Raw genomic sequence first — 18,097 nt, 5'->3', positions numbered from 1 at the left:
TTAGTACTTTTGTTGATCATTTCTTTCCATCTATTTTCTCTGTTTTCAGATTGAGTAAATTCTATTGATTTGGCCTCCTGTTCATGGATTCTAGAGTCCTTTCCACTGTACTATTGAGCCTGGCCAGTGAATTGGTTAAATCATGTTTAACTGTTTATTTCAGTTCTAAGGTTTCTTCCTGCTTCTGCCAAGTGACGGGGAGTTCATATTCCCCCTTGGCTCTGCTGTGACTTTCCTGGCATAAGCCAGGTGTGACTCTCATTGCTTATCATGTCCAGGTTGGGTGGATGAGCTGGGCTCCCCCCGCCTCTGCTGACTGCCAGGGAGACAGTGGAGGGCAGCCGCATCCCTCCTCCGTTTCCCTCTGCTCCTTGCCACCTGCCTCCGGCCTCCTGCTCCTAGCCCTGCCTCCGGCCTCCTGCTTCTCCTTCCTTGTGAGGGGCTGGGGCGTTCCTCATGCCAGGTGGGGGAGGAGGCTCAGTGTCTGCAGGGTGCCCTCTGGTTCCCGAGGCTGGGGTGGGGGTGGCGGGCCACTGCCCACCATGCAGCACATGTAGTGGGTGTCCCTCTTTCCTGCTCAGGGGGTGGAGGCCTGGCTTGCGGCCTTCACTGGTGCTGCCCTGGCAGGGGAACTGGAGCGTGCACTGCCTCCACGGGCCGGGGGTGGAGAATAGCTAGCCGCCGTCGCACCAGCTACTCTGGCAGGGTGGCAGGGTCACCTGGTCAGCTCTTGCCCAGCAGTGGCTGGGCGTCGCTCTGCAGAGCACCCGCTTCCCCGGCCTGGGGTGAGCTGGGCAGCACTCACTGTGGGAGTGTGGGGTGGGGTGCCCCGGCTGCTGGCCATCGCCCTTCCCTGGCCGTGGCAGTGGGGACGGGCTTTCCTGGGAATGTCTCCCGCTGTGCCGTCGGGCAGTCCCGTCTGGGCTCAGTGGAAGGTTGCGAGGCCCGGCCGTCCACGTTGTCCGCGTCCTCCTCCTTCCCCTTTGGATTCCTCAGGCCTTCTCTTGTGCAGCTTGGGGCTTTGAGTGGTGAGAGGGAAGACGGGGGTGGGGGCTCCAGCCCCGAGCAGACTAGAGCTCTTCATCTTCCTGACGTGCCCGTGGCCGCGCTGGCCGGGGTCCACTCGCCTGCCCGTGGACGACTCCAGACCAGAGGCTTATGAGCAGCCAAACCCATTTCTCCCGGTTCGGAGGCTGGGACTCCAAGATGAGAGTAGATTTGACGCCTGGCGAGGGTCCCTCTTCCCGGTTCATGGATGGAGCCTTCAGGCTGTGTCCCCATATGCAGAGGAAAGGGTGAGGGTCTCTGGGGTCTCTTGTAGGCACTCTGCACTGTGAGGGCCCCACCTTCACCCTGGGGGGTGGGGGACACAGACATGCAGACAGTAGAGACTTAGGTGTAGAGTCACCTCTGCTGCCCCTTGTTTCCACTCTCCCTTGGACACGAGAGACTTTAACATTGAAAGCGATCTAGCTGCTGCTTCCAGGTAATCACCAGCGTCTGTGTCACCTGCTGGGTGACGCGGGGCGGGTCCACGGGGTGTGCTCTGCTGTTTCCGGGCTTCCTCCTGAACCCCGGCGCCCAGGTCTTTTTGTGTGCCTCGGGGGCTTCCATTCAAGAGAGCCCCGAGTTCTGCAGGAGCAGGCGGCCCTTGGTCTGTGGGAACGTGGGCAGTTGCTGCTGGGCTGGGCAGCGCCGCGCCTTGCCACCTGACCTGCTGTGAAGTGGGAGGTCGCAGGCCTTGCCCGGTGCCTGGCCTCCACCCAGGTCTGTGGCCCTCCTACCCGTGCTGGCTCAGGGCTTCCGGTTGGTCACCTCTGCCAGCCCCGTCACCACCTCCCGTGCCAGGATCAAATCGTCTTTGTTCCTCGTTTTGGGGCCAGCCTGGGCCTCCTGGCCTTCCCAGGTCATGACTTCCCAGCCTGTTCATCGTCCTGTGGTTGCGTTCTTGGTCAGTGGCCAGGGTCTGTGTGGGGGGTCATGACCCTAAGCCTCTTTCCTTCTCTCTTCAAGTGCCATCACTGTTGACAGACCAGCGTCCCCCCAGACTCCGTCCCACCCTGGGTGACTGCCCTCCCCACAGGCTCAGACTCTCAGGCGCAGAGGAAGGACCCCACTCTCCCTCTCTCTCAGGAAGTGCTGACAGTCCCCAGGCAGTGGCACGCACCTTTAATCCCAGTGATCTGGGAGGCCGAGCAGGAGAGTCACAAGTTCAAGGCCAGCCTCCTCAACTTAGCAAGACCCTGTCTCTAAGTAAAAGTTAAAGGGCCAGGGCTGGGGCTCAGTGTTTGAGCGCCGCTGGGTTTGGTCCCCAGTACCACCAACAGAGGAAGGAAAGAAGTCATGCTGAAAGGCTGCGGAGGGGCCTCACAGAAGGCACAGGCCCTCGCGGCCTCACGGCGGGAGACGGACTCCTCTGCCTCCTTGTGACAGACCGAGGCTCCCACGGTGCTGACGAGAAGAAAGGCACAGGGAAACGCTCCTGGCTCCGCGTTAAGTTGGAAGAGATGACAAGCGGTTGGTGCCGTCCTGGCTTGGTGTTGGAGAGGTCTGTGTGTGACGCAGGGGAGGAACTACGGGTGGCGTGCTGGGGTCACGGGGTCCTTGCCGTGCCCCGGTGTCACGACGAGCACTTACCATCAGGTGGAACGCAGGACGTGACACCAGGGCAGCCCGCTGGGCATGCCGCCCCTGTTGCTTTCCTTGTACTGGTGAAGATTCCGTCCAGGTGACATCAGGCTCTTAGCCTGTCCCCAGAGCGGCTCCAGACAAACGCGAGTCCCCTCGTTTACTCCTTGTGAGGCCTGCCTTTTCATTTTAGCAGAGCAGAATATCCCGTCAGGGGATCACCTTGGCCACCCTCCCTCTGCATCTATCTCAGTGGGGTCCCCGCGGTCCTGGGGGCCGTCTGAGCTCCTCTTTCCTCGCCTGTCACGTGAGGACCCTAGCACTCATCTTGAGGGCTGGTGGACAGCGGTGTCTGGCAGAAGCCCTGTAGTAGTTTGTTCCTGCTTCTTGGAGAGCTGTCCCAAGTGTGGTGGGTCACAGGCGTGGCCGTTCTGTAGGGTTCTCTGCTGTTCTCTGGAGAGCTGTCCAGTTAGGAGTATGGGGAGCTCACAGGGAAGTGCCGCCATGTCCCTACCACTGTGGTCTCACAGCAGGACGATCTCTTGTAGGAACCAGGCTGGGGGTGGTGGGAGGGAGGTCTGAACCCCCTAATCTGTTGGTGAACTCGGACCTCACCCCGAGAAGAACCTCAACGTGCTTCACTGGCACGTCTTTGGGCTGTGGCGGGGCACCAGGAAGCTGCCCGCTGGCCCCGCCTGAACTGGGGTGGGCCTGGACCCCGCTGGGGACGGCCCCAGGAGCTGGCAGAAGTTACCCGAGAGTTCCAAAACGGTTTGTGGAGAGACTGGTGCTCAGGTGCGAGGCAGAGAGAGCTATCCCCCGTCGTTCCGAGTTCTAAGGGGCTCCTGGTTGTTCATTGGGTTAGCCATGCCCAGTGCCTGGACAGAATAAGAGTTTTTAAACAGGTTTCCTCTTTTTTCCCCAAGATAACTTAAACTCCTTTACTGAGGAAATAACAGTATTAGTCATTGGTCACCTAAATTTGGGCGATTACATCTGAGCAGAGACAGTACCTACCTGGTGGCAGCCTCCCTGGTTTAAGGGTCCACCTGGAATGAGTCAGTGACCCTGGTGTGGTGGGGCCTCATTCAACGGTGTTCTCACTCTGCCCCCAGACCAGCTGCGTGGCCTAGCAGTGGGGCTGGGCCCGTTGGACGGAGGGTGAGGGAAGTCCTCAGAAAGGGCTGTTGGTGGCACAGCTTCCTCCTCACTTCCTGCCTCGCCCTGGACCAGGAGGCAGGAGCACGGGCCATGCACCTGAACTTGCAGAGGGCACTGGGCCTCTTGAAGGCCCACTGTCTGCAGGCTCAGGAGTGGGCATCTGACCGCATTTCAGAGCAAGGAAACACCCGGAGCCTGGAGGTGCGTCTCAGCCAAGTCCAGTCTTAGAGCCGTCCTTGAGCTGGGCCTCTGGCACAGGTGCCCTGCTCTGGTGGCCCGGGTTGCCTGGTTCACCCAGCTTTGCTGCGGTTCCTTAGTGGTGGAGATGGGTTTGAAGCTGATGTTTAAAGCAGTAAGATGGCATTTCAGCCCTGGAGAGATCGAGTGTCGAAACAGGTCTAACGTTATGATCCTCAGCTCTTCAGTTGCCTTGGGCCCTTTCTTCTTCCTCCCCAAAGTGTGTTATATTCCGGCTAGAGTGTGCTTCCCTTTCCAGTTCCTGAAACATTTAAATATCAGCAACTGATGGAATATTTAATGAGCAGTCTGGACTTTTCTGAAGAAGGAAGCCATCTGTTTTTCTAACCAGCATGCGTATGTGAAGGTGTGGGGGTGAAGCGTGTGTGTGGCCTTCCTTGCGCAATCAGTGGCGGCGCTGGAGAAAGGAAACCTGGAGGTTTCTTGGGCCTGGAGGTGGAGCCCAGGTGCTTGCCCCGTGCACAGGCCCTGGGTTTGGTCCTCAGCACTGCAGAAAAGCAGTGAAAGGTGGTTTCTTTTCTTGTTGATTCATCCGTTTCTTGATTCCTCGAGAAATTTCCGAATACAGAGGTCTAGAAGTGAATTCTGGATGGATGACACTCTAGATCCAGACAGAACTTAGACCTGAGTTTTACTTGTCCTTGAGCATGAATTCAGCTAAACGAGTCACGGCGAATCACCAGCCTCAGAGAAAGGTCGGCACATAACAGGTGCAAAGCGTTGATCCATCTAAAGAGAACCAAAGGATATTTCGCCCATGAAGGCCCATGTTTTCGATCCCGTGAATATTTCAGTGAAATTGACACGAGTGCGTTAAATAGGTTGGAAACCGCAATCTGGAGCTGATGTGTTATTAATTCTGTGGTTATTTTTATTATGTAATTGTGTGTAATCACATACTTAATGCTATGAGTAAGTGTTAGAGGTGCCCCATGTCTGCTGGAGGAACGGTGGGCTGTGCTGGTTGCCCTAGGCCTGTGCTCTCTCTCAAGCCTGTGCAGTTCCCAGCCCAGGTTACCTTTGTGTTCTTTCCTGCCAATGGTATGATAGGAAGTGTTTGGGTGGAAGGTTCTAGCAGGTGGCAAGTCCTTCCACCTGCCTGGGAGCCGTAGTCCTCCCCTGAAGTGTGAGGAGGGTGTTGGAGACTGTTGAGTAGTGGGGAGTGGGCTTGCATCGAGTGGGAACAGCCCCAGGCCCGTGCGTGTCACAGCGGTTTCTAAGAAGGGGTGGCCCAGCCGCTTTCCCTAGACTGTGAACGCAGGAGGCACCAGGGCCGGCCAGCTGCGTGTCTGCCTGGGGGGCCAGGGCACCAGGGCAGAGGAGGAGGGCGGCGGGCTCCTCACGGTGGCGGTGATGGGAGGGACCCCTGAGCACTGAGGTCACACATCTCCCACTTGTGCCTGTGCTCATGGTGACTCTTTTCCTTTAATGACAAGAAGTCCTTGGCACAGCCTGACATCCAGGATCTGCAGACCAGGCCTGGGGCTGGCCTGCTCACGGGGGCCGGTGGCGGCTCCGGCCGCGCTGGCTGGTGCAGAAGAGACCGTGGCTCCCCACTCTGGTGGGCCAGCCCTGCGCGCCTCCCAGACCCTGCTCACAAACCAGTCCCTTGTCTCACTTTCAGAGCATGTTTATTTCATTGTTGGAAAGTCTCTTCTGTTGTCAAGGTGCATGTGTTTGCCTGTGTCCCCGGTGGTGGGATGTCACCTGTCCTGGATGTGCTCTTAGTACACGCACCTAGAGGTGCACGCACCTCCCTGGCTCCGCGGGAGCTGTCAGTTCCACTGGGACAGACGTGTTTCGTAGACAAACGTGGAAGCCGTCAACCATCCAAACACAGTGGGCGTCTTTGTGACGTGCAGAGTAGCGTCGGGAGTCTGGTCAGCCCCTGCGGGGAAGGGGAGGGAGAGGCAGCCGCCATCTCCGAATGTTTCTGCAGCGCCACCCTCAGGTCTGTCCCCATGGTGTGTGGCTGATGGCCGCTTGCCTGGGTGGAATGGGTACTTCCTTCATGTGAGGGCATTATGAATTCTGGCCTCTGACTGCAGTTGATGGGCTTTTCCCTGTGTGCCTGTGAACAGCCGTGTGGGTGGCTTTTGAGAATCTGTTTTTGCTTTTGACTCACGTCTTGGTTTTCAGCGTCCCTGGGACGAAGACCCAGCCGCATGAAAACCATCTGAATGTAGTAGACGAGGCGTTGTCTCCTGTTGGCCGCTGCCGGCGTGAAATCTTGTCGAGAAGCCACACTTACCTCTGGAGGCAGACACATTCCTGCTCACGGTTTCATTCCTCATCCCCGCTCCCTGGAGGTCTGGTCTTTGGCTAGAAGCAACGTGTGGTCACTGAAAGGTGGTGACTCTCCACACCCGTTTCTGAGGACTCGCCGTGGTGAATCAGCGTGCATACGGGGGTGCCTCTCCTCTCTAGAGTCTCCGAAGCTCCTCTTCTCAGGGTCTGGTTTTGGCGGAGTGTATGATGAAGTACGTGTTCTAGGTGGGAGCTGTCTGCTGTGACAGCAGAGGGGACCTGGGGCTCACGTCTGTGCAGAAGCAAGTTCAGGCCAAGCTTCCTTTGTACTTAGTTGGCAGCTCGTTGTCGCTTTTCTGAGTAAGATCACGTCCTCTTAACCTGAGTGTCGTCAGAGGCTGAAGACATGGAGTGGGTGTCCAGAGGCGGGGAGCGTGCTGGGCCCACCCCATCTAGGCCGAGCACAGAACACCAGCTCTGTGCTGCTGTGGGCAGCGATGGCTGGGTGCGTGGGGGGCGGTGGGGCACAGTGGTGACAGGGGCTTCCTGGGCACCTGGAAGGAGCTGGTTCAGCACAGGCTGGGGGCTCATGGCCGCAGCTGTTGATAGGAGGGCTGATGGCGAGAGGGCTCGCGGACTGTCTCGTGCCTGGGGGCAGGACCACGATCGAGCGGCATGGCTGCCAGGCGCACTTTGATCCCTGTGGTAGTGCAGCGTCCTCCAGGGAGGACTGCAGCCCTGGTGAAGGAGGTGCCTGGCCCTGCACGTGGGCGCGAGGCTGGGAGACCCGGCCTCCATGGCAGAGACTGCCCACAGGGCTCCCCGTGGTGCCAGGTGCGTTATCAGCTGTCACAAGTTGACCAGGGACGTCCTTGGAGGCAGGATGTGGGCGTGCTCCTGCCACACCTTGGGCTTCTAGTAGACCTGTGTGTTGGGGCAGCTGGGCGGCCAGCCAGCCAGGCCTTCTGTGTGGATGCGGAACGGATGGAAGCACGGCCCGCATCAGGTGCCCCTGGAGGCCACTACGGGCAGGCAGGAGAAGCCCCTTGAGTGGTTTCCAGATGGCCCCCTCGAAAGCCAGGGCGACTGGCACTTCCCACAGTCACACTGGGAGTTGCTGCACGGGGAGCACCTGCCGAGTCCTAGCTCCTGGCCGCACCCAGAGGTCGCCCTCGGTCTGGCCCGGTGCACGCTGACTGTGGCATCCTGTCCTGGCAGCTGGTGTTGAGGTAGCCAGCCAGGCTTGGCACAGGTGGCACCAGGAGAGGACGGGCGGAGGAAGCGCTGGGCCTGGTTCCACGCGCGCTTTCTTCTTTGTGACAGCTTGTGTTTCGTCCTGTGGCTCGGGGTGGGGTGGGGGGCGTCATCAAGAAATGATGAGCTGCAAGCGGAAAGCGGACTGGTGGGTGTTGGAGACGCCGGTCTGGCCTGGTAATCCCGAGAGCCGCAGGAGTGGCAGGTTTCAGACAGGAGGTGGCTGTCAGGGAGAGGGACAGGATGGCCGTGGGAGAGCCAGAGGACTTGCCAGGCCACTGCAGCGGTCTGGCTGCTTGCTTCCTTCCTCCCGTGCACGCTGGACGGCTCTGAGTCCAGGAAGGTGTTTCTGAAGATACTCGAACAGCACTGAGTTAAACAAACATCCCAGAAGGTTGAGCTTCAGAGGCGCCTCCTGCAGGGGCCTTGTCTCCTCTGAGCAGCGTTGGAGTGTCTCCTGGGGTACAGAGCTGGTGGGAGTCCTCTGTCTCAGGGTCCCCTGTGGCTGGGCGGTTCACTCAGAACCCCTGGGCAGTAGAGACGGATGCCAAGCTGACTGGAGGCAGGGCCTTTCTTCTCCAGCCCAGGGCCCAGGGTGGGCACCTGTCTGGCCAAGTGTGATCTCTGTGTTTAAAATAAACGCCTGTTTCTTCAGCCATGCGTTTCGTGTCTCTGGACACCAAGAAACCCTCTCTCAATTCCGAGTGGAGTGTTAATCCAGAGCTTGATTCTCATTGGCCCGATCTGACCGCAGACGGTTGCAGATGCGGCCTCTGAATTTCATCTGGTTCCACCACTCTGGAACCTCCAGCAGCCCGGATGGACCCTGGAGGGTGGCCTTTGCCAGCCCTGCTCCAGACTGTCTGCGCCATGGATGTGCCTGGCATGCACGCCTGGTCCTCGGTGCCCTGCCCAGCACACATGCGTCGGAGCCGCCGGGTTGGGAAGCGTGGCAGTTAGCGGCAGAGGTGGCTTCAGCTCCTTTGAACACCTGCCATCCGTCCAGTGTGGAAGAAGCCGTGGGACGTTCTGGAGAAATCGGTGCCGCAGCGCGTGGGATGTTGAATCGACAGTCTCGGTTGTCTGTTTTCCTGCCCGGCCGGCCGCGCGGCAGAAATTCCTTTCCAGCCTGATTTCAGTGTCAGAAACTTAACCACGATATTAATTTTTTCAATTCCTGAGCTTTTAAGATCTTGAATTATGTTACCAGCTGGAGAACAGCTCTGTGGCTGAACCCCGACGGTCCAGGGTAGGTGAGTCTTTGGTGACCATGCCCTCTGGCATTGGAAGGGCCCTGCCCTCGCCTGCCCTCACCTGCCCAGCTGGCGTCGGAGGTGGAGCCGTGACACCTCGTGCTGTTTCACTGTGGGAAATGCTGCTACCAGAGTTTTCTGAATTTCAGGAAAAAAATCATTTCCAGTTGAGATGAAAATTCAGCTGACCTGGCACTCGCCAAAGCTGCCGGAGTCCCGCACTTTGCATTCCGATGGTGGCTGCAGTCACACCTCAGGGGAGGGAACCCGGGGCTGGAAGTGCCCTTGGGCCCAGGCCGGGACTGAGGCCCCGCGCTTGGGCTGCACGTTGTGGTGGTGGAGCAGCTTACGATGGGAGCGCCGCATGTTTTGTTGTGGTTTTGTTTTCAAGTCTTAGCACCAGGGTTATGGGACCTGGAGGTGGGAAGGTGCCTTGGGAGGTGGGAATCTCCCCTTGAAGATGGCGTGAACATGCACAGTTGCCTTCTGCGAACTTCCTATTTAGTGACAAGGGCTTTGGTTTCAGAGAAAGGGCCATTTTTTGAACCAGGAATCCCTATCGGTGGTTCTTGGGTACCTTGCAGATAGCAGGAGGACATACTTGAGGTTGATTTTTACATTTCTCATGGATGGACATTATCTTCTTCACAGGCCAGCCGAGTGTCAGGCCCTAGCAGTGGGGCCCAGGGATGTGTTTCCCAGCGTGCTGTGCTCTGACCCCCACGGCGCACCTTCAGAAGACCCTACGGCCGCGGGGTTTCTGTGCCTCTGTGGGACAGAACCGAGCCAAGCAGTGTTGAAGGGAATAAAAACGCTGGCCTTGGCTCCGAAGGGCCAGCAGGCTGGCAGTGGTCAGCGGGACCCCATCCTCTTGCTCTGGTCTGTTCTCATGTGACCAAACATGGTGGTCACTGACACACACCAGCGATGTCTGAGTGCGAGTAGGGCTTCCATCCCCAAAGGAGATATTCTGTCCCTTGAGAAATAACCTCTGAAGGTGGTTTTGTGTGGCGCGCTATGAACAGGCTAAAGTCATGGTCGGATGCCTCGAACAAACCCAGAGTTGTCTTACAGGTGTCCTTGTGCCCAGCCCACCCCCGAGTTCCCCCGGCCAGGTAGCCTCAGGATGCTGGCCTTCGTGGTTTTAGGTTCGAGAGAGTCAGGAAATAAGAACTGTATTTGCTTCTCAGAAAGCAGACTGCTGGGGATAGAGCGCGGGCTCGGGGCTCCCAGGGCCGCAGGCTCCTCCCCAGCAGCACCAAAACTGAACGAAACCAAACCTGTTCTTCACAGAGTCAAGCGGTGTCTGGGTACCATGGCCACACCTGTCATCCCAGCTGCTCGTGAGGCGGAGGCAGGAGGATCACAAGTTCAAGACGCTGTCTCAAGAAATAAAGAGGACTGGGGGCGGGTAGCTCTGGTAGGGTGCCACCTCCTGTGCACCAGGTCCTGGTTTCAGTCCACAGTACTAGAAAAAAAAGATAGGTGCTGTGTCAGAGTAACGCAGGCAGATTCATTTCCTCCACAGAATGCGAGTTACACCGTGACGCGCTATTCTGTGACAACTTTTCAAAGTCACATCTCAGTACGGTTGGTGGCTCGCTTACTAAACCGTAGCTATTGCAGAGTGTGCTCGGCCTGAGCACACCTTCATCTTTGGTTAATACAGTTCCCTTAAGTCCTTTTTTGTTTTGTTTTGTTTTGCTTTTAGTTATGGATGGACACTTTATTTTTATGTGGAGCTGACGGTGGAACCCAGGGCCTCATGGGTGCCGGGCAAGTGCTCTACCGCTGAGCCACCGCCTCAGGCCTCTCCCAACTCTTAAGGGCTCTCAGACGACGCAGATCAGGGCCCATGGGGTCCCGCTCATTTCCCACCCTTCATGCAGTGTTTCCAGGGACTGGTCTCCGGATGGCTCACCAGAGTGGCAGCCCTGGGCCCCTCAGATACTCGTGGTCTCAGAGCCAGACCACGTGGGTCTGTTGGCATCTGCGTGTTTGTTGAGCTAATGGCACTGAACTTTCCTTTCTGAGGAAGAAGCCATCCGCTTATCCCTTTCTGCCAGGAAGCAGCCGGCACTTACATTTAAATGAGCGAGTTGAGTTTGGCCCCTGGGGAGCCGGCGGTGGCCTCTCGCTTGGTCCAGCATTTGCTGGGCATGCATCCTGATAGGCGGCCTCTGGCACGCGTGCGTTCCTTGGTGGTGCTTTGAGTTTCCAGCCAGGTGTGAGCCAGACGCAGCCTCGAACCGCATGTGGGTCAGTTAGATTCAGCGGGAGGTCAGCAGGGGAGGTGTCTTTGCTCTGCGTTGTAAGAACCCTGAAAGTCACTCCCGAGCATCCTCGTCCGGAGGCGCTTGGTGGCCAGCTGGAGCGCAGTGTTCAGCTTGGGCAGGTCAGCTCCGCGGGAGCAGGGCTTGGCCTCCTGTCCTTGCGCCCAGAACAACCGCAGCACGTGGACACTGTTAAGTCAGCGAAGCCCTCCACCTGTGAACACCAGGTAGCGTCTTCACCGTGCCATGACCTTGCGACGTGTGCAGCCTGTTTCATGGACGCTCTTGGTGATGGGCACAGGGTGGAAGGCAGCTCTGGCGCCATGCCTGCGGGTGTCCCTGGGGTGGGTGGGGGCTGCAGAGGCTTGGCCTCTGCACCTCCTCCCCGGCACCTGTGAACTTGCACGTGCTTGACTGATCGGACGGGGGCCGAGTCACGCTGGTGTGTGGTGGGACCCGCCACCTCTTCACCTGAGGCACGTCTGCTTGCGAGCTTGGCTTCTGCCAGGTGAGTTGCTCAGGATTTAGTTTTAATGGACTTTGTGGATAAACATGGGTAAGTGCTCTCATGGCTGGACGTGGGTGCAGGGCCGTGGCCCGCCTGTCCTGTCCCCACACCCTGGGCCTCGGTGTCCTCTCAGGACTTCTCAGCAGCTTCCTCCTCTGGCTCGTCCAAGAGTGCAGGTGACTGAGGGGCTCTGGTCTGTGGCCTCCTCACAGAGGGCTCAGGGGCTGCCTCTCCTAAGCGCCCCTCTGTGGGATCCTGGGTCAGTGCACACATCTGGGGCTCCGGCACAGGGAAGGTGGGGCCAGAATTTCAGGAACTGGAAAAGCTCTTTAGGGCTCCGGCCTTCACGTCTTCTGTAGCTTGGGAAGCAGTATCCGTTTGTGACCTGTGTCTGTGACGTCCTGGAATCATGGACCTCGCACGCCTGGGTGTGGAAGTGCAGTGTGCTCCTTTTTGTGCCGAGGGACAGAGTTGGCTGTGGGCTGCCGGTGGCCTCTGGAGCCTCTGTCCTCCACACCTGTCACTGAGCCACCTCTGAGCGGGCAGGAGGAGACCATCTTCTCAAGGTGCGGCCCCGGGCGGCTCCCGTGTCAGCCCTCCACCTTCACCTGCCCCAGGCTTGATGGTCACGTTAGCCAGCGGATGACGGTGCTGGGTGTGAATGTTAGTGACAGAGGAAGGCCCTCCGCCTCCTGCTTTCAGAGCTCCTTTGTCTTAGGCCTACACGTGGCCTCCCCGTGGGTGTCAGCTCCTCAGTGTTGAGCCGTCACGATCAGGGTCAGGGTTCTTGAGTGGTATTTGACATTCCTGAGAATTTTACCTTGAGTCAGGATCAAAATGGCTATCCTGCTGACATAACGATTTTGTGCTGCAGTCTGTTTTCAGGGTGTTTAAGTATATTTTTATGCCTGATATTTAAGTGTGTGTGTCGTGTGTGTGTGCGCGCGCGCGCATGCGTGTGTGCGGGGCTGGGACGGGCGGCCTGCGGGGCAGGGCTTCCCCAGCCGCACCTCAGGGTGCCCTCTGTGGGCTTCGCCTGCGGCTCGGGCCCAGCCGTGATTCCTGGCAGGGTGTCGCAGCCTTGCCGAGGGATCTTGAACGCGTGCTGTAGCTGGGCGTCACCTGCGCCATGGGGCACTGGGCTGGGCTGGGCTGGGCTGGCCGCCCGTGCACACGTGACCCTGTCCTGCTTGTCCCCTGCAGCCTCTATGCGGCAGTCTCAGGCAGAACCTGCAGACACGCGCCCGGAGATCTGGATCGCGCAGGAGCTGCGGCGGATCGGAGACGAGTTCAACGCGTACTACCCACGGCGGGTAAGGCCTCCCCTCCTTCCTGTCCCTCCCATCCCTGCCCTGTGTGTCCAAAGGAGAGTGGAGCAGGGCCCCCGGCTCTGGAAGTGAGGGCCTGGCCCACAGGTCACCTTCTGCTGGCTCTCCTGTCCTGCTTGCTGCTCGCTCCTCGGCTGGACTAAGTGCCAGCCTTTCGTGGGACAGGGTGTGAGGCCTGGGTGGGTGTGAGGGTAGAGGCCGTGGGCCTCACCCAGCCTCTCAGCAGCAGCTAGACTCCTGGCATAGACTCTGCTGCTGCCTGTGGTGTGGCTCTTTCGATGCACGCCGTGGTGGCCTGGCCTGGGGAATAGGGCCATCTGAAGGCCCCTGTGGCCTGCAGAGGCCCGTCATGGCGGGAAGCATTGTCCTCCTGGCCCCTGTGCTGTATTTGCACGTTTGTTTACTGTTTTTATTTATTTACTTATTGGTACTGGGGATTGAAACCAGGGCGCTTACCACTGAGCCATACTCCCAGCCTTTTTTATTTTTTTGAGACAGTCTCCCTTAGTTGCTGAGTCTGGCCTCGAGCTTGCGATCCTCCTGCCTCCACCTCCAGCGTCTCTGGACGTGCGGGCACGTGCCACCACCCCCGGCTCATTTGTTGAAACGTATGGAGAAGTCATTAATCAGGGGCCCGGAGTCTGGGATGTGCAGACTTTAAACGAGGAAAGCCGCTGCCGTTACGTTTTGAGGTGTATTCTTGATCACAAAAAAAGGGGGAGAGGAGGAAACACGGGCGCGTGCCTTCCGTAGACGTGTGTTTCTGAAGTAGGTTTTGGCTGCCTTGTGGCGTGTGAGTGACCATGCGGGTGACGGTGTGGACCCTCCTCACGTTTAGACACCAGTGCACCTGGGGTGGGAGGGAACTGGGAGCCAGCGGCTAGGGTGGCCGGCGAAGGCGCCGTCAGTCCCCCGAGTCTGGCGGCCGGTGCCCGGGGCGTGCTCAGCTCCTGCTCGTCCTGCCACTTCTCTCCCAGCTCCTCTTCCTGCACCTTTGGTTCCGTCTGGGTGCCTTTCAGAAGCTCCCCTCCAGGCCACGCTCGGGGGCCTCGCCACACCGCCCTCCGTAACCAGCCAGTGGTGTCCCCGCTACTGGCCCTGCTCACTGCTGCGTGCCTGTGATGCCGCCCAGCCTCTGGGACCCACAGAGGCCGCTTCCCCTGTGCGCCAGGCCCTCCTCCTGCCCTGCCCTGGGGTGTGCCTCGGGGGAGGTGTCCCCCAGGTGGGAGCACCCCTGGGCGTGTGGGTGGCGGCGTGTCCCCGCATGGTGCCCTCCGGCCGGCGGGTCAGCTCACAGCAGGGCCGACTCCCCGGCATCCGAAGCGGCAGTTTGTCTTCTTGTGCGGTCGGTCTGGCTCGTACCTGCCGCTGAGGCTGAGCTCCGTCCAGCTCCGCTGGCCTCTGGAGGGACTGGTGCTGTGTGTGGGCTCGGCTGTCCTCAGACAGGGCCACCGTGTGAGTCGGCTGGTCCTCGGCTGAGGAGAGGGGGACGTGGTCCCTTCCAGAGCCGCTCCAGTCCCGACCCCGGGTTGCGTCGGCCGTTCCTGACGGGCGCGGAGTCACCTCTGAGCCAGGCAGTGAACCAGCCGTGCAGGGCCTGTCCCTTCCCTTATAGGGGCTTGCTGATGTCCCCTGGGTGTGGCCGCTGAGGGACGAGGCACTGGCCCAGTGGCCTGGGGGGGCTCCAGACACCCACAGGCGGCGAAGCTCCAGTTCCTGCGGGCTGGGCAGAGCCGGGGACTTCCGGGCAGTGCGTCGGGGCAGCACAGCCTCTGGGGCTTTCTGGAGGCTGCGGGCAGGGCCTGGCTGGTGCTCCTCCTGGGACCGTGGGGGTCGGTGGTGGGGCCTCAGTGAAGTTGTGGCCATCCCTCGCGAAGGCTGTCGGTGGCAAGTCACTGGAGTGTGTGGCGTGAGGCAGGGTTGTCCTTGTCACCTGGCACCAAGGAGGCAGCAGCAGCGTCTGCTGCAGGCGCCCACCTACCCTCCCAGGGCACTTCAGTCTGATGCGCCAGCGTGGGTGGGGCCGTGTCCCTGCTTTTCCTGAAGCGACTTTACGTTGGGCCTTGGCACTGTGCGGGATCTTGGTGCTGCGCGCACTTTGCATGTTTTCCTCACACCCCGCTGTGCTGCAGTCACTGGTCACCGAGGAAGAACTTGCACTGGGGTGAGGGGTGAACGGTAGGGATAGGTTCTGGATTTAACCTGATTCTGTTTTTTTTTTAAAAGAAAGGCTAGTTCGTCCTCCAGATTTTATGAATAGCCAGTTCAGAGCACCAGGCTCTGAAACTGCATAGTGACACAGTGACCCTGGGCCACAGCTGGCCGTGGTGATAGCTGTCAGACGGAGAACAGCCATTGTCTGCCGTCGCACCGTGGGCCATTGTCGAAGGCCGGCCAGACAGCAGGAGGAAGCGGAGGCGGCTGGACCGGCCGTCCCCACTGGGGTGCCCTGGCCTCTCCGCCGCCTGCCTTCTTGCAGGCCTTGGCCTCCTTAAGCACCTGGGGTCTGTCTGAGTGGTGTGGGACAGTGCCTTTTCTCAGGTGTTGGCCTTGCAAAGCCCGGCCAGAGGTCCTCCGCTCTCCTGTAGGAGAGGTGCGGGGGTGGCCCTAGGGTGAGCATTCAGGCCGCTCACAGGGAGGTGGGACACGGGAGACTCAGCTGTGAGGCTGAACCCCTGCAGGCAGAGGCCAAGCACAGGCGAGCTGTGTCCAGCGCCTTCCCTTCCCTCTGACCCCAGGAGCCTCAGGTGACCCTGTGCAGAGCTTGCTGGTCAGAGCTTTGCTTGGGCCTCCCCACCATGTGGATTTGGGACAACGTTCAATTTTTTTCAGCAATTTCAGACTTGATCACTGTTGCAAGAAAGGTACGGTGGTCACTCCTGTAATCCTGGTGACTCGGGAGACTGGGCAGAAGGATGGCAAGTTCAAAGCCAGCCTCAGCAGCTTAGTGAGACCCTCTCTCAAAAAATAAAAAGGGCCAGGCATGTGGCTGAGTGGTTAAGCCCCCGGGTTCAAGCCTGGGTACCAATGAAAGGGGGCGGAGAGCCCTTGGACACGCTGCTTGAATGTACTGGGTGGTGGTGCTGCGTCCCCCTTTCTTGGACGTTTCCTGCGAGTGAGAGCAGAGTGTGACCGGCAGTCAGGAAGTGCTGGCGTCCGGTCTGTGGGCTTGAGCAGGAGTCCCGACCACGTCGTGTTTAGCCCGGCCCCTGCCCCAATAAGAGGGTGTTTTATGGCCAGGATCCGTTCTGGGACCACACGTTGGCTTTCTGTGTCCTCTCCCAGCTGGGTTAGTTTGGGGCCCTGCCTTAGTCTCTTGTGACAGAGACATTTCTTGAAGGACAGTTCTCGTTCACCCGCTCCCTGTCTGTGGTTTGCCAAGTGGTTCTTTTCCCTCCAGTACCAGGGATTGAATCCAGGGGTGCTTAGCTACTCAGCCACACCCCCAGTAGTTTTTTAGTCTCCCTAATTGCTTTAGGGCCTCACTAAGTTGCTGAGACTGGCTTGAACTCTCGATCCTCCTGCCTCAGCTTCCCCAGCTGCTGGGATCATAGGCATGTGACACTGTGCCCAAGTCCCCTGTAACTTTGTCAATGTCTCATAGCCAGGTTGTCTGGCAGAGTCCCTGCCCAGGGAGACTGCTGTCAGCAGTGATGTGGGGTCAGTGGGCTGCAGTGGACGTCTGTGTGACGATGAGCTCCGTAGAGGGGGCAGTGAGTGGAGGCCCTCTGGGGTCTGATCACAGAAGCACCGGGGCCTTGGTTCACACCGCCCACTGGCCCATCCAGGCCATGCGCCGGCAGGGGTGGTTTGAGGTGCGTGCAGCCCAGGTGTGGCCCCGAGTCAGGTGAAGGAGGGAAAGTGGCCCGCCGTCTAGTTTGACGACACAAGTTTGATTAGTGTGTCAGCGCACGAGTGCTCCCTGGGACCATGCGAGCCTGGCGTGCGGGGGTCTCTGTCTGAAGCCCCCTGTGCCATGGGACTCACGCCTTTGGGAGTGGTGGCCCGAGTCAGGCACAGGGGCGAGGCCCGCGGAGCTTGCTGGGGAGCCACGCCTCACAGGCCAGAGGTGTGCTTCTCGGGCGGCGCTCTCCGATGGAACGGCTGCTTCCTGTCGCCTTCCCGGAAGGCGCACTGCTGTCCAGGCTTGGCCTCCCTGGGAGCGTGGAGCCAGCCTACGTTTTCCCTAGCGGGGCAGTCGCTCACCGGTGACCGCCCCGGGTTGGCGACTGGCTGTGGAGTTGGGGGACCTTCCCCCGTCGTGAGCCTGTCTCTGCCACCGGCGGTGGCAGGACGGTGGAGAGCACGTGGGCTCCCGAGGCGGGCGTGGGGAAGACCCTGCCCCGATGGTTTCAGCAGGGCTCCCCCCCCTTCCTGAAGGCTGGCTCTGTGTGACAGGAAGTTCCGCTCCCGGAAGGCTCAGGGATGGGGTCAGACCTCGAGCCTGGCACGCCCCTTGCTTCGTGTGGCAGGTTCAAGGGGAACATTGAGACCTGGAACACTCAGTGGTCCCTTGTCATCGCCGCCTTCTGTCACACTGAGCGCTTCTTGGGCTCCAGCCTTTAGAAAGGGCGATGCTGGCACCTGCCCCCGTCCCTCTCAGCTCTGCAGCTGTTTGGAAGCAGGTGGGTGTGGGGACACGGGCGCTGGACTGTGGAGGTGGCTGTGCGTAGCGCCAGGCTGTGGGTCTGGACGGGCAGGTGCTCACCTGCAGGGCACCAGCCCTGTGTGGCCACAGCCCTGAGCATGGCCCTGGGGAGCTGCAGGTGCCTGAGGGGGCCCGCAGGGAGTCTGCCCGGCGTTGTTTCTTGCTCTGTGGAGGAGGAGACAGAGATTCACATGGCGAGACTTGGCGCCCCTGCAGACACAGGGAAGGAGCGTCTCACTCATCTCCTGCTGGACCTGGGCCAGCTGAGCCGCAGCCGGGAGGGTTGGTTGTGGTTAGAGCGCGTTGCGTCTCACTTGGGGCTTTCAGAACTGTGCGTTCCTGTTCTGAGTCGGATATTCCACCCTCCAGGGCCTCCCTGGGAGCTGTAAGGCCAGGCTCGGGTCCTGCAGAGCTGGTGGTGGGGCGGTAGGAGCCTAGTCACTCCAGCCAGGCCTGGCCCCGGGGGTGTCCAGTGAGCTGAGACCACCAAGTAAGAAAGGCCTCGCTGCCTGAGGAGCATCAAGCACAGGCAGCCCCCA

General features: G+C 59.6%; 1 protein-coding gene across 9 annotated transcripts in view; it reads left to right on the top strand.

Moving 5' to 3' along the window:
* Positions 1-18,097, top strand: part of BCL2L11 (BCL2 like 11) — a 59,113-nt gene that overhangs the window by 12,897 nt on the left and 28,119 nt on the right. For 7 of the 9 annotated variants that reach the window (XM_079110677.1, XM_079110683.1, XM_079110681.1 and 4 more), the window contains one exon: positions 12,786-12,895. The exons of 1 other annotated variant lie outside the window; for it this stretch is intronic. In XM_079110677.1, the coding sequence (XP_078966803.1) occupies positions 12,786-12,895 (110 nt within the window). Of the gene's footprint in view, positions 1-12,785; positions 13,630-18,097 lie in introns of those variants that run through there. One more of the 9 variants, XM_079110676.1, reaches the window with a different exon arrangement.

The sequence above is a fragment of the Sciurus vulgaris genome (assembly GCF_902686455.1).
Source record: "Sciurus vulgaris genome assembly, chromosome: 14".
In the NCBI taxonomy this organism is placed as follows: Eukaryota; Metazoa; Chordata; class Mammalia; order Rodentia; family Sciuridae; genus Sciurus; species Sciurus vulgaris.
This window is presented reverse-complemented; position numbering and strand designations above follow the sequence as displayed.